Here is a 15,121-nt window from a genome sequence, read left to right on the forward strand (position 1 = left end):
TGATTCTAAGGCATGGCCTTCAGTTTGGATACCACGGCCTTGAACTTCAATCCCCAGTAGCTTGATTCCCGGTCCCATCCTATGGAGGGGCCTCTGTGGAGACTCTGGCACCACTAGGAGGAAAAATTTACAAATGGTCTTTGTGGAGCTATACTCAATTCAAATCACAGGTCTAGAAATGTCTAGTAGCTGTGCAGGACCAGACAGTATCATCTTTAATAATACATAGAGATACATTAACTGCAAAGCAGAACTCAAATTTCCTGGAAGACAGTGCTCGGTAAGCGTCGACATGGCCCAAGCCACTATCTGGCTGTCCTTGGTCTGTTCTCCCACTAGGGAAGGCCACTCAGCCCAAGCCAGGCAGGCCATTCTACAGCCTGGCCTTGGCAGGGCTGGACATCTCGGGGGCCCATACGTGGCTGCACCGAGCTGTGGTCAGCGCTAGGTTTCAGAGGCTGCAAAGCATGCACGGGATTACCTGGGGCTATTTCTGTCCTCACTGGCACTAGCAACAATTCTCTGGATTACATTTTATCTAACTGGCTGTGAGAAGAACAATGTTTCTAAACCCTTAGTATACTTTCAAGTAGAATGAATAACTCTTCTTTTTTTCCAATCCAAGCTCAGTACTGCCACTAAGTGATCTTGTAAATGTCTTCCCTTTTGAAATGGAAGACCTAGTTTACCAAGATTTTAGGCTTGGTATCTAGCCCGAATTTCTCGGCAAAGTACATACTCAGTGCCAATTTCCTTTTAACCTATCAGTGGGCCCCAGATCCTGGGGACCTGCCCTCACTGGGGAGCTCAGAGTTACCCTAACACACCAGATGCCTACTTGTAAGGTCACAGGAGACAGACAGGGCTTTCAACTAAGGTGTTCCTTCCCTCCACCCCGGGTCAGAACCTATCTTCTTTGTGGCTCTCAAAAAATCTCTTTTGGCAACTCAGGCCATCCCTGGGTCCAAGGAGACCAGAGATGGCAACAAGCCAAGCCTTAGTCCAGCTGAGCAGCCTCAGGAAAGGTGCTTGTGTCCACTGTGTGGAGCCCAGGGCTCGGGGAAGGTGGCGCTTGTGAGAAAGAAGGAAGTCACTCTTTTCAACTTTGGTAAATGTACTGATGGCACCAGCTGGCAGGCTTGATTACGGCAGCTTAACATTTCACCCCCTGGGAAGAAAAGCCACAGAACCCCTGTCTGCACCCCTTGCTGTCTTCTCGTGACCCACTAAGGAGGCTGGTGAGACATTCCAGGATGCCACAATGACCGGCGGCTTTCCTAGGGCAACTCTGGCTCTTGCATGACCTTCCCTCCTCGGCGACAGCAGGGATTCAGAACTTCCACTTTGGGGGTTAAATATTAAAGTATGAGAGCCTGCCATGCTTTTGGGGGGACAGGGGTGCAAGTTGAGTAAAAGGAGAATATAAAAGACCAGCGGTCAAGGTCAGACAAGAAGGTAAAGATCTTCAACACGGAGTAATAGCTGTTGTTGAATTTATTAAAATGAGCTGATAGCCAAAGTTCCTAACTTGTGACTGCAACTTGTGGGAGTGAAGTCAAGGCGGGCAGAGGAACAACTATGGTCTCTGCAGGCAAAGACTCAAACGGCCCCACGTGCTCCCCTGGGCACCGGCCACGACAGGGCGAGCCAGTTAGACACAACAGCACCTGCAGCAAAGGGCTCTAGGCACCCCGAGTTCAGAGTCAACTCTGTGGACATTCGGGGTGGGCTGGGCAGGTGTGTACTTTCCGCACCACAGGATGCAGCCCTGGTCTCATCCATCCTTTCCCTGCTACGCAGGCGCGGGCTAGATCCACACTATTCTTTGTGAGACTCCACAGCAAACTATATACAGGACTTGTGAACTGTCTGGAATGGACACACTATAAAAATTTCCCAATGCCTAATTATTTCAAGATATTTTATTTTTAAAACAGGTCACAACACTAACCTTCTGGCCCGTTCAGCCATTGTACAAGCTACAAATGCTTGCTCAGCAGCTGAGGGGCACTCTTTCGTAGCATGTCTGAAAAGTGAATAAAAATCCATATAAAACAAATATTCAAATAGTTTCCATAGGAACACAGATAAGTGTGACCCCATCTCCTAGTCTTCCATATTGCTGCATGTGCAACCCTACTCTTACAAGACATGTCAAAACTAGCAGTAATTAAGTTAAATGGTCCCCCCAAATCCCTTAATTCAAGCTAAACTCGCAGTTAACAGCTACAAGAACGATATCTACACATTAATACTAGCTGAAGCACAAGTTGCCGGGTGACGTTTCATTCCACTTTCCCAAGCACAAGACACAGGCAGAGGGCCGACGTCCTGCTCTTCTACTTCAGGTGGGAAGTCGGGGTTCTGGATTTGCTGCATGAGTTGCCTGAGAGAGAAAGAAGTAGGACATGTATTAAACACCCCGAGACACTCAAAACCGGGCATGAGAGTATTTACTTCCCATCAGGAAGCAATTCAGTATATTTCTAAAACAAACATTTCTTCAGAATTACCTTATTGGTACTAAGAAAACCACAAGTCATGTGCATTGACTTAAATATTCTAGTTATATAGAAATAGCCTAATCAGTATTTTCTAAAACTTTTGTTAGAAAAATCTAAAAGAAAAATTATACAGGTCAGCATTACTGGAGGGATCTTCGTCCCATTTGTCTGTAATTTAATCCTAGGCAAACAATTTCTTATTCAACTAGACAAGAGCAAGCACAAATCCTTGAAGGTGCCTATTCTTGCCAGAACCATGAACACGCACGTCTCACTTACCATGTCGGTCCTGACATCACATAGTAGATAGTGGGCCTCTGGAATCCATTGAAAGTAGAAGCAGCAGCTACAGTGTAAGCACCCATGTTTTCAAAGAGCATCCAGTCACCCACATGCATTTCGGGCAGGTCACAGCGCTCAACAATCCGGTCAAGGCCATCACATGTTGGTCCCCATATGCTGGATGAATAATATTTCTCATCTGGTTTAGGTCTCTATACAAAAAGCCAGAGAGAAAGTACTACTTAATTATATTTGTTGGGACGAATCACCTCAATTATTTTATACAGTATGTTCACAAGTTACCTTTTGCAGAAGGGGCTTTACGTGTGCATGATCATAAAGGATGCAATTAAATGATCCATATACTCCATCATTCACGTAATACATAAAGGTTTGTTCGTTGGACTCATCTTCATCTAGAAAGGCAGATTAATCTTAATTATCACCTTTGTATTAACTTTCAGTTATATATGCAATAATTCATCCTTCATACATACCATCAGAGCCTATCTGTTCCTTTAACACGATTTTTTTGGCAATGATATTAACTGCGAGTGTGAAAGCTGACGCAACATAGTATCTGCCTGGCTCAGCTATGACTCTCACTCCAGAGTCTGACGGAAAGTACTTGTCCAGTGCTGGGTTGATTACACTGGTGATCTAAGAGAGACAGAAGAGAGCGGCCATTCATCATGGGGAATTCACACGGAGGAGAAAGATCACAGGGCTCTGTAAATGACATGATGAGAGCAGGCATCCACAGACAGAGTTACCACTAAGTGACAAAAGCAAAAAAATAAACACCTCCCTGAAAACCAGTCTGCACATCTCTGTTGTTCATTTTGATTCCTCTCTAGACACACCATCCTTGATTTATCAGAAAATAGCACAAAACAAATTACTACCTAGTGAGGTATCAAGATGCGAAAACATTTTTGTTTAGCAAATACATGCCAACGGGATAAAAATCCTTCTACTCAGCTTACCTCATCATTTAACAAATAAGAATGTAGATCTATTTTATAAACTCATAACTGCGTAACTTTCTAAATGACTAAACATTTAAGGTGCTTAAGGGAAGGAAGTACAAGTCCAGCAAACCACATCTGAGGTCATGATGTACTAAAGTCAGCATATTCTTAGTAATTCCACAGCAATATATCTTAATGTAACCAATCATCTAAGACTTCTGGGAAAACTGATTCATAGTTTAGAAAACCAAATGGTATTAAATACATTTGATTTAAATTTTAGATAGGCACAGAAAGTCACTCAAAATATCACACCAAGACTACACTAAGTTTTGAAATATTCCAAAAAGAAACTTGCTGAAATAGCTACTGTGTATTACAGTTTTGTTATAAATTACCTCTTCAAATTTAAGCTTCACATCCTCAGATCCAGGAAAGCCACCACCAATATCAAGCAGATACATGCTGAAACCAACCTCAGCCTAGAGTCAAGAAAATTAAGAAGTCAAACATTCAGATTTGTAACAGGTAACAAAAATGTATGCAACAGATGGGTTTAAGCCTCTGTAAGAGGAGACAGTCTTCTACAAAAGGTTAACTCTAAAATTCACACCAGTCATTGCCCCTTCACTAACGAGGTCATGTATACTCACTCCCATGTCAAAGACACAGCGGGCATCAGAGATTGCCTGCACGAAGGTCTCGGGATCGGTACAGCCACTTCCAACATGGAAGCTGGAATAAAAAAGATGAGATGCCATTTCTTAGTTCTTAAAATGATTAACAGTGGCACAAAGCCCGTGAAACTTGCACTGCTTAATGTCTTGGCCTCTGGCTATGCCACCAAGATCTCACCTGACACCGATGACATCGATATTTAGCTCTTTTGCCCGTTCCAACAGAAGCCTGCTGGTTTTCAATGTGGCACCAAATTTAACACTGAGTCGACAAACTGCTTTGGAATCATCAGTGGCAATCCGCAAAACCAACCTAGAAGCAAGAAAAGTTATCTAATGTCTCACGATATAAGATCACCCACAGCCACGGTTAAAATAAAAAGAATCCTGCTCTAAATATTGACTCTGATATTCTGTGGTTTGAGTCTAATAATTAGGTTTTATCAATAGTGGATTTAAAACTATTTTCTACTAATTGGAAATTTAAGTTTGTTGACAAGAATCCATGTATCCCATACCCCAACCTTGCCCTCAAATGAGGAAAATAACTTACTTTGCCTTTGGATGTGCTCTGGCAACTTTCATCAACTCAACTTCACTATCAAAAGTCATCATCTGGACTCCATTATTGGCAGCATACTTAATTTGAGACACTTGTTTACAAGGATTTGCATAGATAATCCTCTCTGGAGGTACCCCGAGACTCTGCACCAATTGTATTTCGGTCTGAAAAAGAAGAGTGATATTATGCTATACACATGTAGCTAATAAGTGGGATAAACAGAAAAGCATGGGAAGGTGTCATGCACCTCCCCTTTCATTAGCATTTATGGCCCAAGAAATACAACTTTCATTTGCCCTGTGGGAACACCAGGACCATCTTATATAACTGTTTTCGAATTCTGCTGCTTGTGCTTACCTTGCTAGCACAGTCAAATCCTGTCCCGATGGCAGCGAGGGTCTTCACAATGGCTCTGCTGTCATTACATTTGACTGCATAAAAGGGGGTGACACGAGGAAGAGCTTTTAGCCATCTTCGGTGTTTCTTCAGAATGTCTCCAAGGTCTGCGACATAGAAGGCATCCTTATCATCCTGAAACGAGAGCAGTCACAGGTGAACCATTAACAGCCTCTCCACACGCCACACCGACACCAGCCTCCCTTCTCTTTCCCAGCATTCTCCATGAGCCCTACCCTTGAGTTTAGTCACTGACACAAACATCACCATCATCACTGGACAAGCCACAGCCAATTAATTTTCTAACTTCCCTAATAAGACCTGTAAGCCCCATTACACTTCCTTAAGACCCCGCCAAAGTTTCCCATTTTCCCAGCATTTTCAGTGCACTGACAACATGAGCCTTGCATACTTACAGAAGAAGAAACTTCATTAATTTTTTGGTCCAGAATGTCCTTCGCAGTAAAACCTTCATCAAGGAAGTGGCAGTCAAACTCTTCGTTACTAAAGTTGTTCATGGTTTCTCAATGTTCCTCTAAAATGCAACAAACTGCAAATAGGGTGGAGAAAGTCACTCAGAACCTTTAATAATACAAATCTTAAGATTAACCTGTAACCCAAGTGTAAACCGAATACTTACTTGGAAAACTAAGAGATGGAATTTAAAGAAATATTTCCAGCTTCTCAGAAAGGCAATTCTCCAGGAATCGTGCTTTCGGAGCAACAGCGGAAACGTTCTGATGAACAAGGAACACATCAGGTTGAAAGATGGGGCACTGACGGAGCATACACAGGAAGCAGGCTAATCACGCACCCAGTGTCACTCACTCACTGTTGTGGTAATCCCAATTATTCCTAGGTGTAAGTCACATGACTCCATAAACTTCTGCAGTATCTCAGGATACCGGATTCAATACTAGTCTTTTTTCAAAGCAGCACACTAACATTCTATATATGTAAGCGTTTTAAATATTTGTGCCAAAAAAAATGCTGAAGACGGGTCTCAGAAGCTTGTCTGCACTTAGTTAACTGATACGGAAAAAGTTTTATAATGGTCAGTCTGCTTTATTTCAGAGCTGTTTCAACTCTTTGGAAACTTAACATGGCATTAAAGCCATTATATACAGCCACACAAACATCTTGCTATTTCCTACTTTCACTAAGTCTTACATAGAATGATTTTTGGTCTAGAAAACATTCTATGTGACCAACAGGTATCATGGACATGTTTATAAGGTATTCAGCTAACTGAGTGCTTGTAAGTTTCTTAAGAATTTTATGAGCTAATTTTCATGATATATTAGCTAGGCACAAATTTTTTTAAACTGTAATCTTCAAATCAACTTTATACACGGTATTATAGTTGCTGTTATCTGATCAGAACTCAATATTCTTGAACCACTGGTGCCCATTGAATAAGCAATTCTGGGAATGCCAGCTGTCCTTACAGGCACTCTAATATTTGCTTAGCTATGAATGATAACCATATGGGAGTAATTTTTGGCTAACTATTAATAACAAAAATAAGCAAGATCTTCTTTTCCACTGTGCAACCCACATCAGTGCCAGCAGCCTATGGGCACAGGCCAGGCAATGGTTCGGGGTCACAGTTTGCTCTGGCATGGGACACTATGAGAGGCCCAGGGGGACAGGCCCGCCATAAATCCAAATCCATGCATGGCAGAACTTTCTGTAAGATTCCATCTAGTGTGACTTTCTGGCATTGTCAACCTCATGAGTTGCCTAAATCAGCCCTAGGAGAAGGCAAAAGGCACCAGCAAAACCATTTTTGTTTTAATAACATTTACGATTGACTAATAATAAATAGGCTCAACCAGTAACAGATTGAGTAAATTTAAGGTCTTGTTAAATGTTTTTAAGGCAATGCTCAAGCTTAAGCTTGGAAAGTTTTAATTTCTTTGAAATACAGCACTATGTAGGATTTTGTTTTTCTGTATCTTTTAAAGTTTTATTTGAATAGCTTATTTGAATAAATTTCACTTAACATTTTTTGGTATTTCCGTACAGCTAAGTTATTTAAAATGGTGAGTCAATTAACACAAGATGGTAATATTAGGAGAGATGGACTAATTCGAGCATAAAACTTGGAAAAAATTTCACAAGTCAATTAAATTCTGCTCAATTTTAGGTCTGAATAAAGTAAGCCAACACATTCTTTGTCCTCCCCAGGCATTCTGAGAGGTTCTGCTCCCTACACTTTCACCCATTATTTAGGATCCTCATACAATGCAATCAGCCTGTTTTGAAAACCTTAGGGCTGGCTCCCACGTGCGCGTCTGTGCGCCTGAGCCTGGCTTTTCTGAAATCACTAAGTCATTCCAAGAGTCCTTAAATAAACCATTCCAAGTCACGGCCAGGGGAGTATTTATTACCGTCGTTGCTGCAAGGCTATCTTAGCTCTAGCAACTCCCGCCGGCTCCTATAACGGTGTCATCTGCCCCGTAGGCACAGTAAAAATTGAAAACTTAAAACAAAACAAAAAAAAAGAGGAAATTGCAGGGCAACAATGCAGAGGGTACGGCGCGTCCTCACGAAAGCGAGCGTGAGCGGCGGCGCCAGGGCTCCGCTGCACCTGCTCCGGGCCTCCCCCGGTCTCAAAGCAAATAGCGGTTGAAGGACCGCGGGGGCCTTCCCAACGGCTTCCGGCCCAGCGCCTGGCTCAACCCGCTGACGTGGTCAGGGAGAGGCCCGAGGCGGGGACCCGCAGGGTCTCCGCAGGACCCTCCAGCCGGGAGCCGGAGGCAGGACGCGGGCCCGCACCCCCACTCCAGACGGGGACCCCGGGCTCGGAGGAAGTGGCGCACCCAGGTCGCGGTCCGCCCCGCGACCACGTGTCTCTGGCAGGCAGCCCCGGCGCGGGTCGGTGCCGGTCGCCGGCCCGCAGGCCGCCCAGGCACGCCGGACACGTGCCCGGCGCCCGTCCGCCGCCCGCCCTCCCTTGGCCCGGCCCTTACCTCAGAGCGTCCGGGCGCCGCGGGCCAGCCCCATGGAGAAGCCGGGACGCCGCCGCCCGCGCAGAGCCGGAGCCGCTGAGCGCTCGGCCGCCCCCGCCGCGCCCGTCAGCGACTGGCTCCCGCCCGCCGGAGACGCCGGCCCGAGGTGGCGCCGGAGCAGCCGGCAGAGGGGCGGCCGGCGGCGGCAGCGGCTGCAAGGACTGACAAAGCCCCACGGCGCGCCGCTCCTTCTTATAGCACCGGCGTGTCGTCATGGAGACGCACCAGCTCAAACCAGCCGCGATCGGTTCCGTCCGGGAGGCCTCCGGGGGAGGGGCGGGGGCTCGGCGGCGGCCAACCCGGGCCGGGAAGGAGAGGGCGGGGCGCGGCGGTTAAACGTCAGCGCTGCCGAGCGGCGGCCCCGCGCGTGCCTGACCGCCCCGCCCGGCCCCGCCCCGCCCAGCCCCGGAGCTTGTCCGCGCACGCGCACCACGCCTGGCTGCCGGAGGTTGGGGCGCTGAGGGTGAGGCCGTGCTCCTGCGGTTTTGCGGGGAAGGGGGACCCTGGAGGAGCTCGGTGCTCTAGCCCAGCTCTTCCTCTGACTTGTGTGATCTTGGACAAATCACCGCTCTTCTTTGGGCCTCAGATAACCCAAGGATCTTTACGGCCACAAAGTCCTGTGAGGACTTGGTTTGGTAAACTTCCTTGGTACCCCACTCCAGGTCTGGGGCATAGCGGTGAATACTCATTTAATGAGCGCATGCGTAAATAAGTGAGTGCATGGTCCAGCTGTCCCTGGAGCAGACTCGGCTTCCACAGAAAGGAGAACAGTGCGAACGTGAGCCATAAGCAGAAGTGTCTTCATGTGTGAAAGGATATGAGGGGTGGTGCACCCTCCTCTCTTGGGCACCCCCATCAACTTTAGTTTTACATAATCTTTGAGCAACCACTGGGTGCCAAGTACCATGGACTGAGAGGGGAGTTAGTTCCACCCTTAATAAGCTTAATTCTTCCCCGAGGGATGAGATTAACCATTAGAACCCATCAGAGAACATTATAGCCTTAAGAGCTAAATGGGACATCTTTAATTCCGTGGTGATGAGGTATTTGTCCCTTTCTTTGTGAAGAAACAGTCTGTCCCAATGACACAGTTTTCCTCACCCTGGGGAAAGCTCCTGCACTGCCAGCAGAGCCCACCTCTCCCCGCATGTCCGTCAATCAGTCGTTCCAAACGCTGTACCCACATGCAGCCCCCTCTAGGCCGAGGAGCCGTGATGTCTCCTGTGTGGCATCCCTGTAGCAGCCTGGCGTGGAGGGAAGGACTGGGGCCAGTTGTGACTCTCCCATGGATTTAGAAGCATTAACTGGAATGTAGAGGCAAGTTCTTGGTTCAGGGAGCCAGGTGGTCTATCCAGCTGCTGCACCCACAAGACACTCACATGGCTGTCACCCGTACACCGTGCCTCTCCGCCAACCCAGCCCAAACCCACAAACTCCTGCCCACGTGCCGCACTTTCTTCTGGGGAGGTGAGGCCTTGCCCCTCAACCCTGCTGGAAGACGGAAGGGGCTGCAGGCAGACTCTCTGAGAGGCCCTGGGCAGCTGGGCTGGAGTCAGAGGCCCTGAGTCATAAAGCCCAGCTACTAACCTGGATTCAAGAAGCTAAATTGGTGGTGACTAAACCTGGCCTTATTCAAAATGCATGGCTTTATTGTCTTTCAGTGTATTTTCAGTGGCCTTCATCCTTTGCCTTACTATTTTTTTTTCTTTAGGAGAAAAGCAAGGCTGGGCGTTGTGGCTCAGCACCTTTGGGAGGCCTAGGCAGGAGGATTGCTTGAGGCCAGGAGTTCGAGACCAGCCTGGGCAACATAGGGAGACCCCTGTCTCTATCCCCTTCCCCCCAAAAAATTAGCCAGGTGTGATGGTGTGTGCCTGTAGTCCTAGCTATCTGGGAGGTGGGAGGATGATTAGGCCACTGTACTCCAGCCCGAGTGACAGAGTGAGATCCTGTCTTAAAAAAATAAATAAATAAAAGAATCTCTGACTTCTTTTACAAACAGAGTTCTGTATAAATCCACTGACCAAGTTTTCTGAATCAAAAATGAAGATACATCTGATGAAGGAGGTTTTTTTTTCTTAACTGTTAATTTATTTACATGAAAGAGCTTATAAAGGTGTATGGTGATTACAATAAGGAGTCACCTTTATGGGAAAGAATTAAATAACATAAAAGACAACAGTCAGCAAGCATTTATATGTCCATTTACTCAATATTGGAACGTTTGGTGCTGAAAGCTTTCTGGAAAATGGATTTGAGTTCTCCATGGTCACATTCTGCTTCATCAACTTTCTTCCGGAAGCATAGGGAGAGTTGACTATAGAGTGAAGCTCATGACATCTGGCCACATGAGGACTAAGGGAGGTTAGCAAGGTGCCATAACTCAGGACACCGGAGCAATGGGGACCAGCCACAGGACATCTTAGTCACACCAAAAATAGTGTTCCATGGCTCAATCACTCACCAGTACTCTAGCCTTGCCCTCAAATTGTTTCAGGTATTTCCAAAATTCCAATCCACCCTCCAAGGCTGAAAGTGTGCCACCTTTGCTGATAATCCAAATGATGTGCCCGAGGCATAGAAAGCAACTTCCAGGGAGGCCCTCCTTACTCTGAGCAATGGTGGTGTCACCAGAGAAGTGGAACTCCTCCAAAACTACCTGTTGGAAGCAGAAGACACCCATGTGGAAGTCCCAGATGTTTGTTTTATAAAGTGTTGTTGCATCACGGCCCCACCTAGCCCCAGCCCTGGTGTGGCTCACTGGGAAGTTGCCAGGACAGGAGCTAAATGGCAGGAACTGGGCCAGGGCATCCAGGAGCCCAGCAGGGCCCTGGGGCAGGTCAGTGGCCACACAGTACATTGCAGAGAAGAGGTAGCCTCTGTCCAGAGGTTGAGTGAGAAAATGACGTTCAGCGATGCTTGCTTCCCACGGCCCTGTCTCTTTCACTGGGCTGAAGTCAGAGTCCTACTAAGTTTGTGCCGAGTCAGCGTTCAGACGTGCCTTCTCACACGTGGACAGAAGGTTTGAGATCTGCCACTTTACTCGTTTATTTAAAACCCTTCACTGGAGGCCCTTGGTCCACAACGTAAAGACCAAACACCTTAGCCTGGTACCCAGGACCTTCTGAGGCCTGCCTTGCCCACCCTCTCAGACTTGTCTCCTGCCACTGTAGCCCCCTGGGCCACTGATGTCTTCCATGCCCTGCCCCCGCCGGCATAGCATGCGTCAATCACTTGCTGTGGACATCTTTGTTTTCCTGCCTCACCCTCCCCTGCCACCACTCTCCCTTTCAAAGTCAGGACCATGATTTTCTTATCTTCTTGCCCAATTCCTTGTACACTCAGCGTTGTCAAGTTGAAACTGGGGTTGTCCGGAAAAATCTATCATTGGTGGTTGCTTTGTGAGTGATTAGCTTGTAACAGAGAAAATGGCCTGAAAACAGGTAAAAATGTTTTCTGTCTCTTCAAAAGCCCCTCACGTTTTTTGAGAACTAAAACCTATATCCCTGTCTTTGCCAGTGGTCAGGAGGGGCAGGAGAGTGTCCTTTGTTCCTTGTGCCATAGGAGATGGCTCAAGGGAATTGTCTGGTTATCTGGGCAAAGGTCACAAGATTGTCTTAGCCGACAATGGGATGAATCAGAAGCCAAAGCTCTATACTTCTGGCTGGGCAAGGTGGCTCACACCTGTAATCCTAGCACTCTGGGAGGCCAAGGTGGGAGCATTGCTTGAGCTCAGGAATTAGAGACCAGGCTGAGCAAGAGCAAGACCCCATCTCTACTAAAAATAGAAAAAATTAGCCAGGTATGGTGGTGTCCACCTGTAGTCCCAGCTACCTGGGAGGCTGAGGCAGGAGGATGGCTTGAGCCCAGGAGTTTGAGGCTGTAGTGAGCAATGATGACACCACTGCACTCTAGCCAGGGTGACAGAGCAAGAGTCTGTCTCAAAAGAAAAAAAAAAAAAAGCTCTGTACTTCTGCTCAGAAACAGGACGTTGGTACTTTGAGACAGGAGGCTGCCAACCTCCTCATTTGCTAGCAAATCAATAAACTCCTCTTCCTTTCTCCTCAAACCACTTGTCCTTGCTCTTCTCATGCAGCCTTGGGGACAAGTGCCCAACTTTTAGTAACAAGGTCTTGGGAATTTCTCCCCACGTGCCATCTAAAATTAAAGGGACAAAACATTCTGAATAGTCTTCCATTGATCATGTATTCATTTTATTCCTTCCATACATGTCTGCTGAGTGCCTCCTACATGCAAGTGGTGTGTGGGGCAAGGGAAGACCCTCAAGACCCTGCAGCCATGGGCTGAGTTCTTGGGGACCAGCAGGGGACTGATAAGAACCCCAAGATGCCTCACCTTTACCCACACTTCAGGAAAACTGCCTGTTCTGTTTTATTTTCTTCTAAGCTCCTGGTGACTCCCTCTGACCCGACAAGTCACAGCACCTCTGCTGGGTTTTGCCACTGCCCCATTTCTGCCAGAGCCCCACCCTAGAGGGCCCCACCTCTGGGAAGCCCCAAAGCCTGCAAGATTTCCTCCTCCTGTGGCAGGGAATAGCGTGTGAAGGGACCTTGCACAACTTAGGCCTCCTGGAAGATGTGCGCTCTGCCCGGGCGAGTGTGAGTGCCCCGTCCCTGCCAAGTGAGAGTCAAGACCATCCGAGGGTCTGCTGGGGATGGAGCTACATGGGCCCCTCGGCACAGGGCAGCTGCTGGGGCGGGGTGGTCCGAGGAGGGTGCTCACCGTTGAAACAGCTGTGAGCACTTCCTCTTCCTTCCATATGCCAGGGCCAAGAAGATGAGCCCAAGGAGGTCCCTGTCCTCAAGGAGCTCATGGTCCAGAGGGGAGGCCCACCCTCAGGCTTGTGCTCTGACATGTTCTGGTCACCAGGACAGTGGTGACATTGGCTACCACCATGGGGACCCAAGAGCAGAGGAGTTAGAAATGGCTCAGAGAAAAGAGACCTGGGCTCAGAAAGGCTTGTCCAAGGTAGGGTGAGTTGGGGAGGGTCAGAGGTACCCGGGGCAAGAGTAAGATCTGTGGGCCCAGAGAGAGGCATCTGTCCCCAAGCCCAGCTTTCCTTTAGCAGACGACTGAGGGTGTAGGGGTGGAGCAGAAGGGGGTCACTCTGGGAGCAGTATCTGACCTCCCAGGGCTCCTCCTTTGTTGTGCAGGCGATTTAGTCTGGCCTCGACACATCTGCCCAACCACATCCTTGCTGACGACAGAGCCAGCAATGCCAGAAGGCAGGTTGGCTGCCACATGTGGATACAAAATGCTTCCCTTCAGCAGTTCATGCGCTGCACCCCTCAGGGCCAAAGCAGGCAATTCAGTGGAGGGAATTTAGCACGGGAACTATTAATAGTTACAGAGGTAATGGAACATCTAACAGCCGCGGGGAGCCACTACCACCCATAGGACTGGGGATAAAAGGGGCAGAGGGTCCCCAGCAGCGTGGCAGCCACCTGGAGGCTGTCCAGCAGGAACTGGGACCGCAGAGAGCCCCTGGCCGGAGGGAGCTGGAAGCAGCGAGGGGAAGCAGCCAGTACCAGGGAGGCTACTGTGGGAGAGAGGGAGAGAGACAGAGGAGGAAAAGGAGCCAGCTCTCCCCTCTCCCATCCTTCAAGGTCCTACCAAGGCCTTCCAGCGGGAAGCCTGCTGGCCAGAGAGCTGGTGAGTGTCACTTTCGGAGGTCAGCCCCATCCCTCCACCAAGACACAGCAGGGCCTCGGCAGGCCCGGGCAGGCTCAGCCCCCTCCCAGAGGCCTATCAAGGTCTTCCTTCTGTCCCCTTGCAGGCCACTTCCTAACGAGAGTTCTGGTAAGCACCGGCTGACATTTCTTATTGGCTTAAGCCACAATGAGAATTAATCATCTCATGTAACAAGAAGTCTCAAGGAAGGGAGGCTCCAGTTTCATGTCTCTAGAGCCTCAAGAACGACATCAAAGGCTCTGACTCTTTCCATCTCTCTGTACTTCTGTGCCTGGTGCTGGCCCGGCTCCCTCATGGCTCCAAGTAGGCTGTCCCAGCACCAGGTGTCATCTGCAGGTGAAACAGAGGCTCGTGGGAAGAGGGAAAGGGCGTCTCCTCCTCTGTGTCCATTTTTATCCAAGGAATCATTTCCTGGCACATTTCCTTTCCTGGCTCAGCAGGACGATCACGTCGCATGGCCTTGCTCTCTCCCCAGGGACCTCCACAGTTGACTTAAACTGATTTCCATCCACCCCTAGCACTAGAAATGGGGCCTCCCGTGAAGAGCTTGATCACTTGGAAAACGCCGTCTGTTAGCAACGGAATTGGGTCCCCATCCGTATCTTGAGTCCTAACCCCAGTATGTTAGAGTGTGACCTTATTTGTAGATAGGGTCTTTACAGAGTCAATCAAGTTAAATGAGGTCGTTGGGGTGGGCTCGACTGCAGTGACTGGTGTCCTTGTGTAAAGGGGAAGTTTGCACACAGAGACATGCACACGGGGAGAACACGGTGCGAACGTGAGGCAGAGGTAAGGGCGGTGCTTGTGCACATGAGGAAGGTCAAAGGCGGCCAGCAGGCCACCAGAAACTGGGGAGGGGCCCGGGGCAGATGCTCCCTCAGCGCCGTCAGCGCCATCAGAAGGAGCGACCCTGGTGACACCTGGGTCTCAGATTTCTGGCCTGTGGAAGCGTTGGGGAGTAACTTCTGTTGTTTAAACCCAGTTCATGGGGCTCTGTTACCGCAGC

General features: G+C 48.4%; 1 protein-coding gene across 1 annotated transcript; it reads right to left on the reverse strand.

Annotated features, from left to right (window-relative positions):
* Positions 1 to 1,900: 1,900 nt before the first annotated feature.
* ODC1 (ornithine decarboxylase 1) lies at positions 1,901 to 8,678 on the reverse strand. Its single transcript, XM_012648912.1, has 12 exons — positions 8,368 to 8,678; positions 6,033 to 6,129; positions 5,809 to 5,942; positions 5,354 to 5,527; positions 4,988 to 5,160; positions 4,613 to 4,747; positions 4,411 to 4,492; positions 4,156 to 4,239; positions 3,284 to 3,446; positions 3,090 to 3,202; positions 2,784 to 2,998; positions 1,901 to 2,386 (listed from the first exon to the last, which is right to left on the reverse strand). Exons 3-12 carry the CDS (start codon positions 5,908 to 5,910, stop codon positions 2,242 to 2,244), a joined length of 1,386 nt encoding a protein of 461 aa, XP_012504366.1. The 5' UTR covers positions 5,911 to 5,942; positions 6,033 to 6,129; positions 8,368 to 8,678; the 3' UTR covers positions 1,901 to 2,241.
* Between the last annotated feature and the right edge of the window lie 6,443 nt (positions 8,679 to 15,121).

This window comes from Propithecus coquereli, unplaced genomic scaffold, assembly GCF_000956105.1.
Source record: "Propithecus coquereli isolate 6110/MARCELLA unplaced genomic scaffold, Pcoq_1.0 Scaffold298, whole genome shotgun sequence".
NCBI lineage: Eukaryota > Metazoa > Chordata > Mammalia > Primates > Indriidae > Propithecus > Propithecus coquereli.

What these genes read in the sequence shown, in the direction of transcription:
- ODC1 (XM_012648912.1), bottom strand. Translation starts at nt 5,910, where the DNA reads ATGAACAACTTTAGTAACGAAGAGTTTGACTGCCACTTCCTTGATGAA. An exon ending in ATCGATGTCATCGGTGTCAG is followed by an intron (nt 4,493 to 4,612) that starts GTGAGATCTTGG and finishes TTTTTATTCCAG; the next exon opens with CTTCCATGTTGGAAGTGGCT. An exon ending in GCTGTGTCTTTGACATGGGA is followed by an intron (nt 4,240 to 4,410) that starts GTGAGTATACAT and finishes TCTTGACTCTAG; the next exon opens with GCTGAGGTTGGTTTCAGCAT.